Source organism: Chlamydotis macqueenii, chromosome 1, assembly GCF_036417535.1.
Source record: "Chlamydotis macqueenii isolate bChlMac1 chromosome 1, bChlMac1.mat, whole genome shotgun sequence".
Classification (NCBI taxonomy): Eukaryota; Metazoa; Chordata; class Aves; order Otidiformes; family Otididae; genus Chlamydotis; species Chlamydotis macqueenii.
This window is the reverse complement of record NC_141556.1, coordinates 75,617,408-75,635,908: the sequence shown is the minus strand read 5'-3', so window position 1 is coordinate 75,635,908 and position 18,501 is coordinate 75,617,408. Positions and strand designations below refer to the sequence as shown.

Genomic DNA, 18,501 nt, shown 5'->3' with positions numbered 1-18,501 from the left:
TGCTCCGTGAGCCTGTGTTGAGCTGGGCTTTTTCAGTCCTGTCTGAAGCTGGCTGCCTTCGAGCCCTGTTTGTGTACAGATGAGCTTTAGGAGGAAGGGAAGTGTGAAGCCATTAATTCAGTGTTTATTACCATTTAATCATTATGGGGACTGCCTCTGTTATTTAAAATACAACATCTGCTGGTATTGCATTTTGATATGTTCCAAACCAGCAAATGTAGACGTGTGGTCTGTTCTTTAGTTATTTTTCTTTTTTTTTTTGCTTATTATTTAAAGAGATTAGTTAAGAAGCTTTTATTAAATTATATTTATGCCTCTTTCTTTATTTTTTTAATGGAGGTTTAGAAGGCTTATCTTTTTTTTTATTGTTGGTTTTTTATGTATGTGTGTGGTTTTTTTTTGGTTTTTTAACAGTAGAAATTTCAGTAATGTCCAATTCAGTCATCCCTAGTTATTTCTGGGAGGGCCACTGAAAGGCGTATGAGATATTACTATTTAGAACATAGCCCTTGAAGAAATGAGGATGCTTTTTCATATAGCACATGTTGGCATCGGGCTGCTGAAGCTGGTACGGAGGTGATGGCCTGCCCACTATTCAGGTTAGACTAAAGGATCTCTTAGACATTTTTTTTTTCTTTTGACTTCTTCTGCAGAGTGGAAAACGACTGTCTGGGACTGAGCACCAGGCGCTGGTGGGTGGTCAGATTTTCTGCTCTTGTTCACAGTAGAAGCAAAGGGATTTCCCAGTCACTACTCCTTGCCTAAGGTAGAGCTACATATTGTGGCAGCTCCAGCTTATGCTGCTGAGACCTTTAAATCAGTGGTGATGTAGGCATACCAAAGCACTGGCCTGCCATTGCTTGTACAGCAGCTAAAAATGCCATCAAGACGATCTAGCCTTTCTTCTTATGACGAGGGTGAATAATTGGGATGGCAAGGTGTCAGAGCTGATTCTCATCCCAGTTTTGAACAAGCAGGTTGTTCCCCTACGCAGGGACAGCTGTCCCTGCCCACTTCACTCTGCTTGTGCCGCATGAGGGGCTTGAAACAGACAAAAAGATTGAGTTCTCCCAGCAAACTCATCTGATCTGCTAAGACACAACTCGTAAGCAAAACAGCAGCAAAATAGAATCCTGAAATAAAAGGCCTTTTAAGATTTTTAAACTTTCCACAGATGATGATTATCAGGAACTTTGTGCCGATGCTGTGGCAGTGTTGAATGGGGTTTGCTGGGGCAGAGCTGCAGCCAGTCTTTCTCCAGCAAGTTAATAAGACAGCGAAAGTCCTTTGAATACTGCTGAAGTCTTTGAAATTGTGCAGAAGTCCTTTAGATTCATCGAAAGCTAATCAGTCTGACATTAACAAAGAATAAAGCAAGCCTAATGAGGATGAAAGATTTGAGAAGTGGATTTTCTTTTGTGGTTTTTTTTTTTTTTTTTTTTTTCTTCCCCTGAAACGCTTGCCCTTGTTGATTGGGTAACAGGCTGTGTGTTAACAGGCTGGTTATCAAATGAAATGGGAACTGTTTACATGGGTTGAATTAGATCCTTTAATTCTTTGTTAGAGTTTCCTTCATAAACGCAGGTTTTAACCAAGTCATTAAAATGCTCATTTAGCTGAAATTTGGCAACCTAATTCTTTCCCAGATTAGATGTTTTAAATATCCTTTACCTAGTCAACAAGATTTGATTAAAATCAGCATGGGTGTTTCTTTCCTGAAACTGCTCTCTCTCCTTCTTAATTAAGAGTGTCCAAAAATAGCCTGTTTGGGTACTTTCCTTGCATACCTTCATCTAGGAAAGCAGCATTCAGTATAAAGGTGAAATGTCAAACTATCCACAGTATGGACTGAGATTTATAATTCGGTTGTTGGACTGTAAAGCATATCTTACTACTTGAAGATGAAAAATCAAAATGAAAGCCAGGAATAATGTATTAGTGAGTTGTTGTTCTGCTCAATAGTAGAACCTCAGGAGATTATGCAGTGTTAAAATCTCATGTACTGAAAACTTTAAGATATAACTAGCTTTAAGATTTTACTAGATTTAATCAGGAGAGATGTCATCAGTAGAGATGACAGATCCTGGGACTTCTGGCACTCGATCTAACAGGATACTTGCATTCTCTGAGCACCAGATACCAGAAGTAACACACAAACACACATAGATTAAAGTTGTCTTCTTACTATGCAGATGCTACAGGAGGATGGTCACATTATGAGGGCATTAGGCAAAAATTCAGGAATGAGATTCCTTGCCCTTTCAAATAAGTTTAACCAGAAATGATTAAAGACTTTGTCTATGCCTCAGTTCTCCTCCTGTAGAAGCTGAGCTTCTATTATGTGTTTGTCGTACATACTCTCTATTGGGAGCCTTCTGGTGTTCCCACAGTATATAAGTATATTGGTATATGTATGCACACATACATCTACTCTTTTTACATGCTGCCACGTACAAAGGCTGAACCTGAAATCTATTTTAAGAGGCATCCGTTTTTATACACCCGGGAGGACCACCTGCAAAGCTGACCTTAACCTTCAGGCTCTTGCAGATACTCTGTGTAGATCATTAGTTGGGACTTTGGCTTCTTATAAAAGTATGCAAGTAAATGCAAGTTCTGTTTAGATTTAAAGAATGTTTAGAGTTAAAGAATGTATTATCTTCTCTGTAGTTGCAATTTTTTCTGTAAATGCCAAAATAGTAAATTATTTTAGTGTTTAAAAGCATGCTCTTGTATGGTGGTGGCCTTCTCATGGCACTGACTGCCCTTGTCTCCTGACAAATTTGCTAGGCTGCTTCCAAGCTCTCTTCTCCCCAGTAAATTGAGTCCAAGACAAGTGGAGGTCCCAGATACTTCCCGAGAACTGTATTGTACCAATTCCATTTGCAGTTACAGTGGTACTTACCTGTTTGTGGGGCCTTAGCATAAGGAAATGCTCATGCAGCACTGAAGTCAGTGTGCACTGTTAGTCTCTGTGTGTGAAAAAGAGATGTCTTCCATGGTGCTGTGATGTGAAAGAAAAGTTCATGCAGTAGCACCATTTTCGGGAGTTTAGGAGATTTTATGTAGGCTAGAGGATGTGTAGAGTTAGGTCTGGGTTCATACCTGTAAGCAACTGAAAAAGATGAAGTGTTTGTGGTGTCATAAATCACTGTCATTGGAGCTGTGAGAGCTGCTTACCTTAGCCTTGCACATCTGCAAAATCCCCACAACAGAGCTGCCCTTCTGCGTGGCAGTGGAGTTGAAGGACTAGCACAACTACTGTCGAGTGGCCAGTTCACCACTTCACCACTGTGAGTTCTCCTTTGTCCTTCCCTAGTTACTCTTTGATATTGTTTAGTTTTCAGCCATGAGGAAGCTGAACTCTCATTTGTGATACCTTTTCCTCTCCCATCCGTGGAAAGGTAAAAATTAGCTGTACCTAAGTTTGCTGAAAAGCAAGCAGCAGAGGCTTAGGACTTCTGCACTGGAAAATAAGCTGTTGGAGATATACTCTAAAAAAAATAACATATAATGAAGCTATTACAATAATGATTTATACAATCACACTTGCTTAAGCTCTGCAGTTTACATTGTGTTGTGTTCTTATGACATATTGACTGCATGCACCTTCCAGTGGCATTTTATGGAAATAAACAGTGCTGTATTTCAGCTACACTTCAGTAACATTGCAGCTTCAACACATCCAATGACACAAAAAAGCCTGAAGACTGTTGAGCTTTCATGGAGCCCGTTTTGGCATAGGGTTCTTACTGTTAAATACTTGCAAAGAATTTTAATTGATTTCATTAGCAACAGGGAAGAAAATTATTAATGTTGTTATTTTCAAGGATTCTTTTGTTTCGGAGGCTTACTGAAGAACACGGAGGTGATCTTACATAAATCAGAAAAAGCAATAGATTTTGGAGCGTTAAGACTGTCACTGTGTCCTTAGCTTATTCTGCTGTACTCAGATATTGAAAAGGACTCAGAACAGGTGTAATATGACATACCACACTACATGATTTACGACCCTCTACCTGAAAAATACAGTATGGGATAATAGCTAATAGTTTGATTTTCAGAGATGCTCAGCACCAACCACCTCGGCTGAAATGAAAATGCAAGTGGCATTCAGCATTCAGCACAGCTGAAAATGGGACCATGAACGTCAGCCCTAAAACTGCATCCTATCATGTTTGCAGTTTAACGTCAGGATCTCCAAACTCTCCCTAAATAACATCTTTTTAGTTTTATTATTTCTCTTACAGTGGGGCAAGAAAAAACATAATGAAGGATGCAGTTCATTTTTCATTTGAGCCTTCTGTTTCCTTCAGCCTCAGTCCACAAGTGAACTATTTTGGAAATTTGAGGGCAATCCGTTTAGTCATTTTTAAAGTAGGCAAGAAGTGGCGTGGGAGAGAGATTTTCCTAGCATCTCCTGTTGTTGCTACATTTTTTTAAAAAAGTGTCATTATGTTGAAAGCAAACGGCTGAAGAATAGCAGAATTCAAGGCTCAGTTCATACTGGGTAAACAACTGTATTCACTGGAGCCCTTCAATGAAACGCTGTAGATTTACTCCGTTTGAAGATCTAGTCCTCAGTGCCCGGTTCTCTGTGCTGAGTCTAGTGACAAACCTGAGGTCACCCAGTCTTTTTCTCGCTTGCTTACAACCAGCAGAATCTGAAGGTCGGATAGAATTTAGCCTGTATCTTCTAGCTGTCTGTTGTTCAGCGTTCATCTCCCATTCCTGTTGCTGTGTAATAGAAGTAGGTGGGAGTTGGAGCTAGGAGACTGTGTGAAAATATTATGGAGGAGCAAAATGCAGGATTTGGGATGGGTGTCAATGCAGGGAGGAAAGCAGGCTCTCTAAATTAGATTTGTGACGGTAACACACTGGCAAATGCAAATACTGAAATGAAGACAGGAAAATAAAACTTTGGTCGTTTTTGTGTTAGCACATCAAGTCATGACACAGAGGGAAGGTATTTTCAGCAATTTTAGGAATATCTAAAGGTTTTCCTCCTTTCTTCAGGCTTATGATGTGGAGAGGAGCTGGGTTTTTTTTTGGGTAAAGGGATATAAAGGATAAAGTATTAATAAAAACCTTATAAACTTAATAAAAACTCTTCATGATAGTTGTCTGTGTTATGTTAGATGTGTGATGACGTGATATTGAGAGGTTTTACTGTGATTCATACAACGTGCCCTGTGCAAGTCACTTCTGGCCCTTCCACACTAGGAATGCCAAATTCAAGTCAAGAAAATGACTATGCTTATCTGTAAGATGTTTACACGCTGTCGGTGCTTAAAAACTGAATTACCTTATATAACTAATGATTTCACTTCAGCATTTTTAGTGCTTTGAAGGCATATCCTGTGTCAGGGAGTATGGTAAATATTGAGGCAAAATTGTTTCGTTATGCAAGTCAAATCTTGAAAGTTTTCATGTGCAGCCAGTGTGTGGGTGGATGCGTGTTTGTTGATTTGAGTATATATTTGCCTACATAATCCCTCATCTTCTAGTCTACGTATTTCCCTTGTCAAAAGTAAAATCATATTAAACACTGTTAAATAGTAATACTTTACACTTGTTATTATATAATGTCTTTCAGCCAAGCTTCTCATGTACTTTAGTTATTAATTAATGCTTGATAATTCTGGTGTGACATAGAAAATATCCCCATTAATAAAGGTTAAACAGAATCACAGGGTAATTAAACACTTTTCTATAGTGGCACAGCCATTCCTGTTTCAAAGATGTGTTTATTCTGAGTTCAGTGTCTTCCTGTAAAATCTCAGTAGACATGAAGCACGTTAGGTTTTATCTCAATATATCTGCTCAAGGTCAATCCTGGAAGTGGTTGCCTGCGTATGTGTGTGGGTGACTGTAACTTGCTGTGTTTAGATTAGAACTAGCTGTGCTTTCTTCATCATTCTTTTTGGTTTTAGTTATTTGAGATTCAGTTAACAAGCTTGATTACAACGTGCACTTTTTGGAAGTGAGGACATAGCCAGTTAAGTCAGTCGGAAGTTGAATGGGTAATTCTTGCTCTCTTGTCCTCATATTGCTTCTAAATACTCCACTGTCCTTTTGCAGGGGGGATACATATCAGAGGACTGAACTAACCCCTCTCCCCCAAGTTTTGAAATGTCTAAAAGCTATCAAGATAGTATTTGACTTCTTTTCTTTTCCAGCTTAACCCACACTATCCAGAAGGTAATAATGAAGGAAAGGCTTTGGTAAGTGAAATTTGTATGTTGCATATAATCTGGGAAATAATGTATCCTTAATGCAATACAGGCCAACATACGAAAGTCCTTCATAGTCTTCCTTTTACTTGCGTGTCACAGCCGCTGGGATTGCTGTCTGTATCCCGTGTAAGCTAGGGTGCCGCTCAGCACTGGTGTTACAGATAGTTTTCCCTCGCGTAAGGCAAATGATAGGAAACTTGTTCAAAATTTGCATCAAACTGGCATTAGTTGGAAGCTCTTCTGCTTGGTGAATGCAGATAGGAAATGTATTCATTCTTCTCAAATCAGATGTACTACTTCATGACAAAACCCACCTCCCTCTTTAGCAAGAAAACCAGGGACAAGGAAGTCTGGTTACTTATGTGCCAATACCAATTCAGAGGCTCTGCTAGTGGAGACAAGCCCCCTTGGGACATGTTTGTCAGTGAGGTGTGACTCTAAACCCAAGAACATGCTGAGACTCTTCTTATTGCCTGTATTGAATACATGCACGTAGATATTCAGGCACAGGCTTAGTCTGAGCCCTGCCACACTTCAGGGAACTCGAGCATGACATTTTCGCAATGATCCAAGTTGTCCTTGCTACAATGTGGACGGGTTGGACAAAGGCCTTCTGCCTGTTGCCTAGAAGGCAACAGCCTTTGCCTTGTACAATGTCAAGAGCATGCTAGCTAATTCTAGCTAATGAGGCAAGGACAGACATGTTGTAGTTTATAATGTGTGAAGGAAGTGGAGTTAAAACCCTGGGGGAATCTTACCATTACTGAGACAACAAAAAGTCCAAAAAAGAGTCATTCCTACATCAAGTTCATGAGATTGCCTTCAAAGTGCTGAAATGTTCCTCAAAAAAATTCAGCTTAATTTCTTTCTGTTTGCCTTCTGACTTTTGTTCTTTTAGAGGTCATGTTCAAGTTTTTTTCTACATGGGGAAGAATTCTTTATTTTTCATGAAATGAAACCCAAGATTCTTACATAATCACATGCCTTCAGGACCAAATTGAGACTTTTGTAGGAGCTGGCAACATTGGTTTTCCATCTTCCCTAGTATTTGGTATTGATGGTAATACAGTGATAACGACTAAGCTGTCCAGAGAAATGAGAATTCTCTCTCGTGAAAATACAGAAGTTCCACTAGTTGTTTCTCTTTTGTATTGGAATGACACTTGAAGCCCTTCGAGCTTTCAAATGGAAATGAGATAAGTTCTAGAATACCCCAACAAGTAGGGTGCTTGCTTGGAAATGCTTGGGTTTGTGCTCTTGCTCTGTGAACAGTGGAGCTTGTTGCATAGACGTGCATCTGCATTAATGTTGTAATTCACATAATGAACTTCTGAATCCAGTCTTCTCATTATTCCCCATTTGAGACACTCCATTTCACTTTGCAGAGCAATCTCAGAGCATGTACACATGTATTCAGTTGGTTGAAGGTAAAAAGATACACACATCTCGGGAATCTATCTACTGTGCTCCAGCTTTTCATGGATGCCCAGCCCAGAAAACCAGATGACAGCTAGTCTGAAATAAGGCCTGTGAAAACATGTATAGGGCAGATGTTAGGTCCTCGTCACCATGGATCCAATCCTATTCTACCACCTTATGCTGGTTTAGATATAGTATAGGGTTTCCAGTTGTAGTAATAACAATTCACCTAAATAGTTAAATATTCCCTGGACTGGGAAGAAGGCACAAGAGTAATCTGAACGTGAACATTAAAGGTGACTTCTCTTACAGTTTGACCTAATCCTCCTGGGTGTTGGTTTCAACTGGGTTCAAATACCCAGACTAGGTAAATCAGATTAGAGAAATACTTCCAATAAAAAATTTAATCAGAACTGATTGATGATCGAAACTGATGTCTCTGTGGAAATTTTAGTTTACAGTCAGCACTTTCTTGTGAAAAATATTTTGTGAAAGAACTCCTAACAACATTTAGTAACACCTTCATGTAAACCCAAGCCCACAGGCACTTTTAGCATGGTAGAAAACTCTTGGGATCCTTCACCCTTTTATAGTCTTGTTGGAAACAGCATGACTGCCTAACTGATCCACAGCAAAGGTATCTTCTTTTTCATCTTTGGAAGCAAATAATTTTGAGATACTGCCTGTGAAGTAAATCTACTCTGGATGGGGATGTGGAAGTGGACCTACCCCTGAAAAATTTGAGTCTGAGTATTTAGGAAATAAGAGATGCATACCTGAATCCTTTCAACTGAAGGAAGAAACTGAGCCTACAGCCTGTGTTTTTCTTTTCTCTGCTAGTCTGTTGGATACTAGCTCCTTCTTTGCCGTCTGGGTTTTTTAAAGGCAGCACAGCCATCTGTGTGTTTTGTGCCACCCCTTAACTCCTAAATGTGTGACAGGGCTTCTTGTGCATGTTCGCTGCCTGGTTTACAAGTCCGGATCACAGTTGCTTAGGCAACTGAATTTTAGGAAGTAGCAATGGAGAAGGATTTTCCGTGGTGCGGTAGTGGGCATATGCACTTAAGTTCTGCAGAAGTGCGTCTCTTCTGCCTTGCCTTAAGTGACTTAAAAATTTGAAAGGGTTTTGGCTCCGGAGAACATAAATATTACTGGAAGTCACTAGGACATTTGTTGCCAAGCATTAAAGCTACGTTTGGACCGCAATTCATTGCTCATTTGTGGGCTGCTTCTTGAGAATCCAGCCAAATTGTCTTGTGAAACACTGCTTTTATTTCTGATAAAATTTGACCTTACAATGAGTTGATTAATATTCTTTATACATATTTTTCTCACATCTAAAATCCAGAGGACTTTTTTTTTTCAATGGGAAGACCTTTCTGTGATTTAAAGGCATTATCAAAAAAGGCTTCTTTGTCTCTTAAAGTCTAGGAGATTGTATCGTGCAGCAAAACTCAGTGCTCTGTGTTACAGCTCCCATTAAAGCCAAAATTGGTGTATTTTATGCTGCAAAGTAGTCTATTATTTCTAATCACAGAAATGTACAGCATCCAGAAGAAGGCTATAAACATGGGAGAAATGTCAAGAACAACTGGGAACCTGGCATTTGTTAGCACCTTTGTATTAAAGGCTGTCGTTGGATAGGTATCTTAGCTCCATTTGTCTGCATTTTCCTGAGAGGGTGCTAATCCTAACCAGTTCCAAACTGGCTTTTATTGTTGAGATTTTTCTTAGGATTGGGACTGGTATACATTTACTTTTCCTGTAAAGAAATTGGACAGTTCTACCATGGACTTCTAGGTGCAGTTTGATGTGCCTCCTTTGACTTCTGCTTATCTATATTTATGAATTTCAAACAACTCTGCAATTCAAGGTTTTCTTTCTTTCTTCCAACTCAGGTGATTTGTTTTTCTGATAAACAGTGTAAATTAATTTGATTTATTTATTTTATTTTACCTTCCAGCAACTAAGTTTGTTTATTTAAAATTTTATAATGTGGGACACAGGTGATGCAGTTGAAGCAAGTAGAATAGGCTTGAGAAATTTATGGGTTTTTTAAAGGTTTGGTTAGGAATTAACTTGTCAGTAAACAATATGAAATTTTTTTTTTAAAGAAAAAGAAAAGGAAAAATCATCAACTTTAAAATGGCAGTGTCTCTGCTTACATAAAGCCAGCAGTCAGACCGCTTGAGAGGCTGGAGGGGGAAGGGGAGACACAGATGCCAGCACATTATTATTATTCTGCTGCTGCACACAGGTCTGAATCAGCTCTGAAAATGCATACATTGTTTCTTACAGAATGTCTCTGGCTCCTAACAACAGAATTGCAACGTGATGTCTCTGCTCAAAATGCGATGACTCACAAATGAGTCAACAGTGAAGGTGTTACAGGAGGCTAACTGCTGTGCTGTCTGCCAGGGCTCCCTCACATGCAGGAGCAAGGCTGGCCGTTAATTTGCTTGACTTTCTCCTCATATAGAATTTCTAAAATCATCTAACCTATGGAGTTCTGCTCACATTACTGCTCTCTGAAAATGCTGTTTTGCAAGAGCCTCCTAAACTGGGTTAACATCTTGAGATACCACATTGTACTGCATTTAACAGGCATTTTCAGAACTCTGGCTGCTATTAAATTTAATTTCTGCTGAATTCTGTAGTGCAGCTTAATGTATTCATTCAGGAGCAGGATATTATCCTTGTCTGTCTCTATGCCACAAGAGGTGCCTTTACCAATTGGAATTGTAGATTGGGTTTCTAAAAGAAAAGATATTTCAGGCCTGTCATATTTTTGTATTGCTTTTTGAGGTTGAAAGGAAGACCCCTTCATAAGCAAAACTCCACGTAAATCTCGTGAATTTTAGGTGTGATACCCAGTTGAGGTGAATAATGGGGGTTTGGGATAGATCACAATTACTAGCAAGTAATGTTAAGAGCTGTGAAGAAGGGTTATCTGCTGAGCTACAAGTCTCAAGAAAGACAAATCTGTTTGTACCTGGTTACTTTATCTCTGGTTACAATATGGGATTTGTCTCCAGTTACATTTGCCCTTCCAGTTGCGAACAACACATTATGTCTTGGGTTTTTTTTAAAGCTTCTTTTTAGATCAATATGATGCACTGCAGATCAGCGGTGGTTGCCCAGGAGTTACGGACTTTGCTGTGAGCCTCCTCACCAAAATGGCTGTTTATTTTCACTAGTTGGGGCTCCTTTTTTTGAACTTTCAGCCTTTGCTTTCCTGGAAGGGTGCCCTGGCCACTTGGCTGTATGGCAGGGATATTTTCAGTTTCCCCTCCTGGCACAGTCCCCTTGTACGTGTGTGTCGTGTGCTTTGCTTTACTGCCATCAGAGTTAGGATGGCGGCTGGGGGGCTGACAGCCCTCGAGTGGAGTGGGCGCTTAGGTTTTGTTAGGCAGAGCAAACTGACTCTGCTCTTTGGTGTTTGGACCGAGTCATTCTTTTGGAAGGTCCAGCTCCTGCCAGGCAGAAGAGGAGCTGAATGTGCGTTTCCTGCATCCTTGTGAGCTGTTTAACCAGTGCATGACAGCGAGGTGATTCCACCCTCTTCCCCTTGGACAGGTATCTGATCTGACTTGCGACAGCCTGACACTAGTTTGCCAGTAGTTTGGGACAATCAAAACTATTTTTTTTCTCTGTGAACTTACTATTTGCTAATATTATTTTACCCACAGTTCTTGCACTTCTCTATACTCTTGGCGTGTAATTCACCAGCTTTATTATTTATTTATTTATTTATTTTTAAGAAGTCTTGGGAGTGCTTTCCTTGGCTGTCACTGACCACATCACCAACATCTCTGAAACTGTTCATTGGCTTCCTCTTCATACTACTTCAAGTTGAATTTTCTTCTCTCTACATTTGAGTCCCTTTACAGTTCTTTTCCTCCCTTTTCTTCATTGAATCTGGTTTTACTGGCTGCATCAGCTCATATTCTGGTTTCTTACCTGAGCAAATGTCATCTTGTTTTTGTCTGCTTAGGAGTGCAGTGCTTTTCCTGAGCTGATCATATTGTCTAATTAATTTGAAATAGTCTAATACTTTCTCTAATACTTTCCCTTCTTTCCACGTCCTCATATAGACTCATCTGCTGATTCAGTAACGGCTAGGTTAAGTGCAGATTCTGATTACTGCTTACTAAATTTAATTAATCATAAGAAACTTTCTGTGTGCAGTTGTGTGTGCGTTCTCTCTCTCTCACACACACAGAGGCAGGTGCACATGCACTCAGATACAAATTCAGACTTAAATCCGTATATGTTCATATGTGATCACTGTTGCTCTGTCTCTCAGGTACTCCTTGCATGTAAGTTGTTTTCAGAGCTGTCAAGTTCAGGGCCACTTCTACCCGTAATCCAAGTTGGCTTGTGAGGTGTATCTGAGATCCTAAAATAACATTATAAGGAGAGTTCTGAGGTTTGTGCTCGAGTCCAGTCTGAAACTGCTGTACAGCTGTTGTGTAGGTCTGATTTTGCTCAGCTAAGCTTTGCGTTGCAGCTAGCAGTGTTACAGACACTGTCTTGCTCTCCCTTGAAGTGGACTTTCTTTTTAGAAAACTGGCTCTTGCTCATATACCAGGTCTGATTTGACAGGTGCCAAGCCTGGTTGGTGGGATTTAGTTGATGAGCCAACTCTGCTGCTCAATAGCGTCTATACAATCATTGGGGAGACTAGTGAGTGTGTGGAGTCAACCCCAAACTGCAGGATGAACTTCTCCACAGAGCTGGTGGTTAGCATGAACTCCTTAAGCACAGGAGACCTGTCTTTGACTTTGTCTCCTGTTATAGAAACCTGCACATGTGCACAATGACCTACTAAGGGATGGTCAGACGTTATGTAATGAGTGAGTATTAAAAAAACTTAATAAACTTCATGACACAGAGTAGAATATGATTTTATATATTGGTCTGTGTTTTTCCTGGGGCCTCAGGGAAAAAAAAAACACATAAAATTTTGAAGTGTCCTGCCTTTTTGTGTACTAGCTTTCTCAATTTGGAAATTATAGTAGAGTGGGCAGTTTCTGGGAAACCCTAACTAGATTTGAATGTAAGTTATGAGAAATATTCATAAGTCTGACTGCTGTTCTAAACTATCTTGTGCTTCTCAGCCCTTTACAGACACCTCTTGAATTTTAAACTGGTTTTGCAGTTTTCAGTTTTGTTTGGAAATTTAGGAAGTAGATTTTTGAGTTTGATGTTAGAGACTGACTCACACCTGTTAAGCTCTTAAGAGGATTCTCTTACAGTTTGTCTGTATTCCCAGTTTGGGTCTCATCCTGAGTTTGTAAAACAAAATGTGTATGGAGATCACAAAAATTTTGGCTATTTTCTCAATCCTCGCATACAGATTAAGTTTTTATGTGCAATTTTGTTTATTCTTGTGCAAGACACGAAGTGAGGTAAAGGGCAATCAGCAAGCTGTCTTCTCAAAAACTAGTGATGATACTCTTATTGCTAGGTGAGCCTAAGAAAAATTTCTGAGGAGATTTTTTCCTGTTTTTTTTTCTACTGTCTCTATCCTTGATAGAAGTAATGGGATGGAAAGCTGGCATTTTTTAGGCTTGATAATGAAAAAATTGATGTTTTGGAAGGATTCAGAAAGTGCCTTGAAATGAGATGATTACTAGCCATTTCTTACATAGTTTCACTCATCCTTGATTTTGTTGCTTAATCAATTGGCAATATGAATAATCAAAGCTTTGCCCTTGATTATCCTTTACAGTTTGGCTTTAATCACGGTACTGCTGCAAACTGAGTACAGCCTAGCCTCTTTACATTGCTTTGTACATCTCTTCCTTAGTGGTGCACTATAAATCATGATAATAGTATTTCAGGTTTCCAGTATTTGATTTTTCTCTTTCGGATTTCTTCATTCCTCTTTTCTTTTTTTTCCCATGATGTATTTTGTCTACCTAAGGGCCCTGGGCTGCAAGTCTCTTAATTGGTTATTAGTCTTTTGTAATACGTGTAACTCAACACCCCAGAGGAGCAGCTTTTACTTATGCCAGTAGTTCTGTTGGTTGCTGCGTGGTTACGGGCACAGACTCTGAATTACTCCTTCAAGCAAAGATACATGCTTAGGGAAGGTAGGATTTGGAGTCTGTGAAGACAAAGGAGTGTAGGTAACTAAAGATGAAGTTGGCTCTGCTTAGCGGTGCTGGGTCGCAAAATTCCCGTGGACCTTCAGCAGATGATGGAAGGAAGATCACCACCTTAGGTTTGCATGCCTCTTTGGGGGCACCAATGCGATGTTATCAGTGTATCACTCGAAAGCTAGGCTCCACGAAGGGAGTGAACTTCCCCATTTTCAGTGTGCATGCTCACACTTATATTTGATCTAGCCGGGCATTATCAGCCCGTGACAAGATTTCTGATACTGTCTAGCTGGTGCTTTGTGTCCCCCCTCTTCCAATGATAAGTTGATCTTAGTGGAGGAGATATTCTGGCTCTTGCTGGCTGGAGAGTATACTGCCATGATTCTGGCTGTATGAGAGGAAAAAAGGAGCAAACTTTAATAAAACAACAGTGGAATTAGGCAAATTGCTTACTTTTTAAATCCTCCTCCCCTCCCCTTTAAAAAAAATCCAGTTTTCTTGAGTTCTTTTCTTTTAACTTTGGCCCTTTCCAAACCAGCGCTGTCTAGTTACATCTGTTGGGAGGGAAGGGTCTGCAACTACCACAGGTTTTTTGAAGTTGTAGGTGTCAAGTAATAATGTATACAGTACTGCAGTCTCTCTGTAGCTTGTGACCTGCTGTTGTTATAATGACTGTCTGAGACCCCATGTGCCTGGGGCAAAGTGCATCCTTTGTGTTGTGTTACACACTCCAAAGCCAGTCATGGTACATTCTTACTAGAATGTCAAAAAAAAAAAAAAAGTACAATTCAGATATATTACTTGTCTGCAAGGTAACTGGAGAATTTATAATGGGCCCTGATGCAAGCAAATAACCCTTGTGCCTAATCAGCAGAGAGGCGGTGACCTTCCTCCTTCAAAGAAGAAACGCCAAGCAGGGGAGAAGATTATGTATACTTTGGTCTCTGTGCCACATGGAAATGACATTGCATCTCTCTTTGAACTTGATGCCACCACTCTTCAGAGAGCTGATTGCCTGGTTCCAAGGTAAAAAGAAAAAAAAAAAAAAGGGCACAAAAAGTAGTGCTACATTGACAGGGTTTCTTCCTAGCATTATGCTGGTGAGTAAAGCAAAAAAAAAAAATCAAACACGAGCAACTATTATCCTTCAGTTAAAATTTGAGGAGTGTTCGTTGATAAACAAGGGATGTATAAAACATGATACTGCTGCTGTGACTGATTAAATAAATTATAAGGATGAAACAAGTGACACTTAAAGAGAGTTTATGAAGGGAAAAAATCATGGGCTAAATATTGCATAGATATATATGAGGACAGAATTGAGCTCTGTGCACGATTTGAAAAACTATACTGCTAATAGATCTAACTGAATTGTTCCCAATGAAATAATGGGTATGGTGAACTGGGCTTCTGTTTTCCTGACAGATCACGATGCCACTGAACACATTTGTTATTCAAGTAAATTCAGCAAGTGGCTTCTGGGTTTTAATTGAGAATATTTGAAATTTCAGCTGTGTTGCTTAGCTGAGATTGGCTGGATAAATCACATGGTGTTGGTTGTGACTGTATGGGCATGCAGACACTTGGGGCTAGTTGTCCTGAGGGTGGATTTTAAAGCTGGGTACCACGAATACTGATATATGCAGCTTTGAAGTGTATTTGCTATGCTAAGTTTTGCCAGATGATTTGCTTACTTGAATACTCAAAGCCCATCAGCATGAAAGGGAGAGTGTGAATGAAGACCACAGTGAATATATTTAACAAGTAGAATTCAGAGTAAAAATTGTAATTGATTTCTCAGCTCTGCTTTTTGATAATACCACAAATTATCATATGGAAAGAATTTAGAAGAATCTCATGCCTGCTCTTTGTTCACTTGATTTTCAGTTGAGAACTGGTACTGTAAATCCTTGCTCCCTGGAACAAGGGTTTGCAGATCATACTGGTGAAGCTGTGAAGCCACAGTCAGTTTTACTTTCTGGCTTTTGTGCTGTGACAGATTGAAAGGGTTCGTTACTTTGCAGAAAAAAAAAAAACAAACAGAAGACAAGAATTGTTTTTATTCATGAAATGTATTTCTATTCAGATGGGATTTTATAACACCTTCCTTTTAATTTTTTTTTCTTTAAGGAATACTTTACTCCTAGGCTTATGCACATACTTAAAGCAAGGATTCTGTGTAATCCCAAGATGCTGTTTGTACTTGTTGCAGCTCTGTGTTCTGAGTGAGAAAGAAGGAAATGAGACAAGGGTACTGCAGTATCTTTTAGGTCTCCCTCACCCTTTTGTTAAGAGTGGCTGGTGTGACTCATGCCCTCGAGTCTCATGTCATGGTCATGTGTTCCATTGCTTCTCACCTTGTCCATTTTAGCTCAGGACTGATCCATCTAACATGTTGGTTGTTTTGTTCTCCTTTAGGAACTCATATGTTCGACTGAGGCATTTGTGCACTAACACTTGGGTCACTAGTACCAGCATTCCGATAGATACTGATGAAGAGAGGCCTGTTATGTTAAAGGTGAGCACATACATCTTGGGGTTCAAATCCCAGCCTCATTCCTGAAGTTCTCTACTGGTGATCTCACTTCTAACCTATAAAATGTGCATAATAATTACGATAAAGGTAGGAGGATTGCTTACCCACATTAAACCAAAAACTGTTGCAGATTGGGACGTGCCAAACAAAAGAGGACAAGGAAGCTTTTGCCATTGTATCGGTTCCTCTGTCTGAGGTCAGAGACTTGGACTTTGCCAATGACGCAAACAAGGTTCTAGCATCAACTGTTAAAAAGTTGGAGAGTGGAACAATAACCCAGAATGAAAGGAGGTTAGTGAGTTTTATTTTTTCCTCCTAAATTGGTGTTTGGTTACTCATGACATCATGGCATCACAGTAATGGGTAAGTTAGTAATGTCCATGTGCACATAGAGGCCGTTGGGAGAGGACAATTCAGTGCTGAGAGTGCTAGCCTAGGATTAGATTCCACCTCTGTCAGAGCATCCCTGCTGCACCTCAGACTGGTCCGTGTATCTGGTCTGTAAAATGGGGGTAAACAGCACTTCCACAGCTTACTGGCCACATAAATAAATGGGTAGCTACATGGGCAAATGCAAAGTGTTTGTCTTAATTTCCTTTGATAAACCACTTCTGAGCTGTGATATGGGGGTCTATTGCATTTGATTCTCATGTACAAGAAAGCCGTGTACACAGTGGGCAGCATGGCAAGACTCTGATTCGTGTGGAGTTCACTATACTGCACATTCATGCTGTAAGAACAGTAGAAGGGTGTCTCAGTGTGACCGAGAAGCTGACCCAATAGTCCCTATCCTTTCTTATTTCTGTTTTTCCCTGTTCTCTTTTCCTATTTTACATCATTTTGGTGTTTACCCTTTGTATTCATCTGTATTTCTGCTGTAGTGCTATTAGAATGTCTGTTCTTCACACATGCCCTGAATTAAGGGATTCTAGTGTATATTGTAGCCAAATATATCCTATTATTAGTGATGCAGTTCACTATATGTTTTCAGCTGTCTATGGTTAAGCTGAGTATTAGGCAGCATCTGGCAGTGTTAATTTGTAACTTCTATTCCACCATGCAGCATATACAGCTTTTTGCCGAGAATGTTAATTTTTGGTGATAAAACAGAATTTCTGCTGTCTGTTGTCAGTAGGAATTAGACCAGATAGTTTGGTGTTGGGTGGAGGATTTATTGTAACAGGCAGACCTGTAATGGTCTGGGTGTTGGTGCTCAGCCTTGAAAAGCTGATGGGCCATTTCATGGTTGAGTTGAACCAGGGAGGGATACCTCACAATCAAGGTGTGACATCCCTGTATTGACCTTGCACTGCTGTTTCACTGCAAACCAGTATTGTCAAGTCTTGGTGTTGACAGTTTGGTACAACACACATGTAAAACATTTCAGAGTGATTTCAGAATAGTGCCATTATTTGTTTGTTCTTGTGATTTCCTTTGGAAAAAAAACCCCCTCTTTTCCCTGTCTCATTAACTTCCTGCTTAGGTAAGTGGGGGTCCCAACAGTTTATTTCTGGTTGCTCTGTCCTACATCTGCCTTTTCTGGTTTTTTTTTTTTTTTTTTTCTGTTTGGGGGGACCTTCTCTGCCAGTGGGTTGAGACTTCTAAAGCTGAAGCTTGCTCAGAGGGTTTAACTGAACAGCCCAGCCCTCGTGTGGGTAAATGGAAGCTTTGTGTCTGGCTACCAGAGATGACTTTGAAAATCTACTGGACGTCTTCCTGCCACTTTCATAGCATGCCTACAGGTTTAGTAATTATAGACTAGAGGTCCAAATTCAGATCATGCTTCTCCAGGGTAGGAGACATGCTGTGTTTTGTTTGTAAAAGACTGCAAGTTCTTTTAAGGGAGATTCATTGAAATCTGTGGGCATCTATACTTCTTTCTGTGCATGCCTGTTGAGGTATGTTAGTAACAAGGAGGCAGTGACCATTCTCTTTTTACGTTTTTTGCCTCTGTCCTTTTTAGCACTTGCTTCTGCCAAATCTTCTTTTGTGTAGTAAAGAGTGAAACAAATTTAGTCATTTTCCAATAGTTTCTTGGGTCAGTAGGGAGTCTAGTGGCAGAATATTTTTATTCCTCTAGTGAGTCCATCATCTTGTTTCATGGACCCATGTCTAGGATAAAGTATAAAAATCCTTGCTAGGCTGCGTAAGAGTGTCTTTCTACTGTTCCTGGGCCTTTATGCCAGCTGGTATAGATTTTGGG

General features: G+C 39.9%; 1 protein-coding gene across 1 annotated transcript in view; it reads left to right on the top strand.

Annotated features, from left to right (window-relative positions):
- Nucleotides 1-18,501, top strand: part of ITPR2 (inositol 1,4,5-trisphosphate receptor type 2) — a 267,039-nt gene that overhangs the window by 62,362 nt on the left and 186,176 nt on the right. Inside the window, exons 10-13 of the mRNA XM_086756987.1 lie at nucleotides 6,180-6,224; nucleotides 14,634-14,788; nucleotides 16,181-16,280; nucleotides 16,429-16,589. Of these exons, the coding sequence (XP_086613113.1) occupies nucleotides 6,180-6,224; nucleotides 14,634-14,788; nucleotides 16,181-16,280; nucleotides 16,429-16,589 (461 nt within the window). The remainder of the gene's footprint in view (nucleotides 1-6,179; nucleotides 6,225-14,633; nucleotides 14,789-16,180; nucleotides 16,281-16,428; nucleotides 16,590-18,501) is intronic.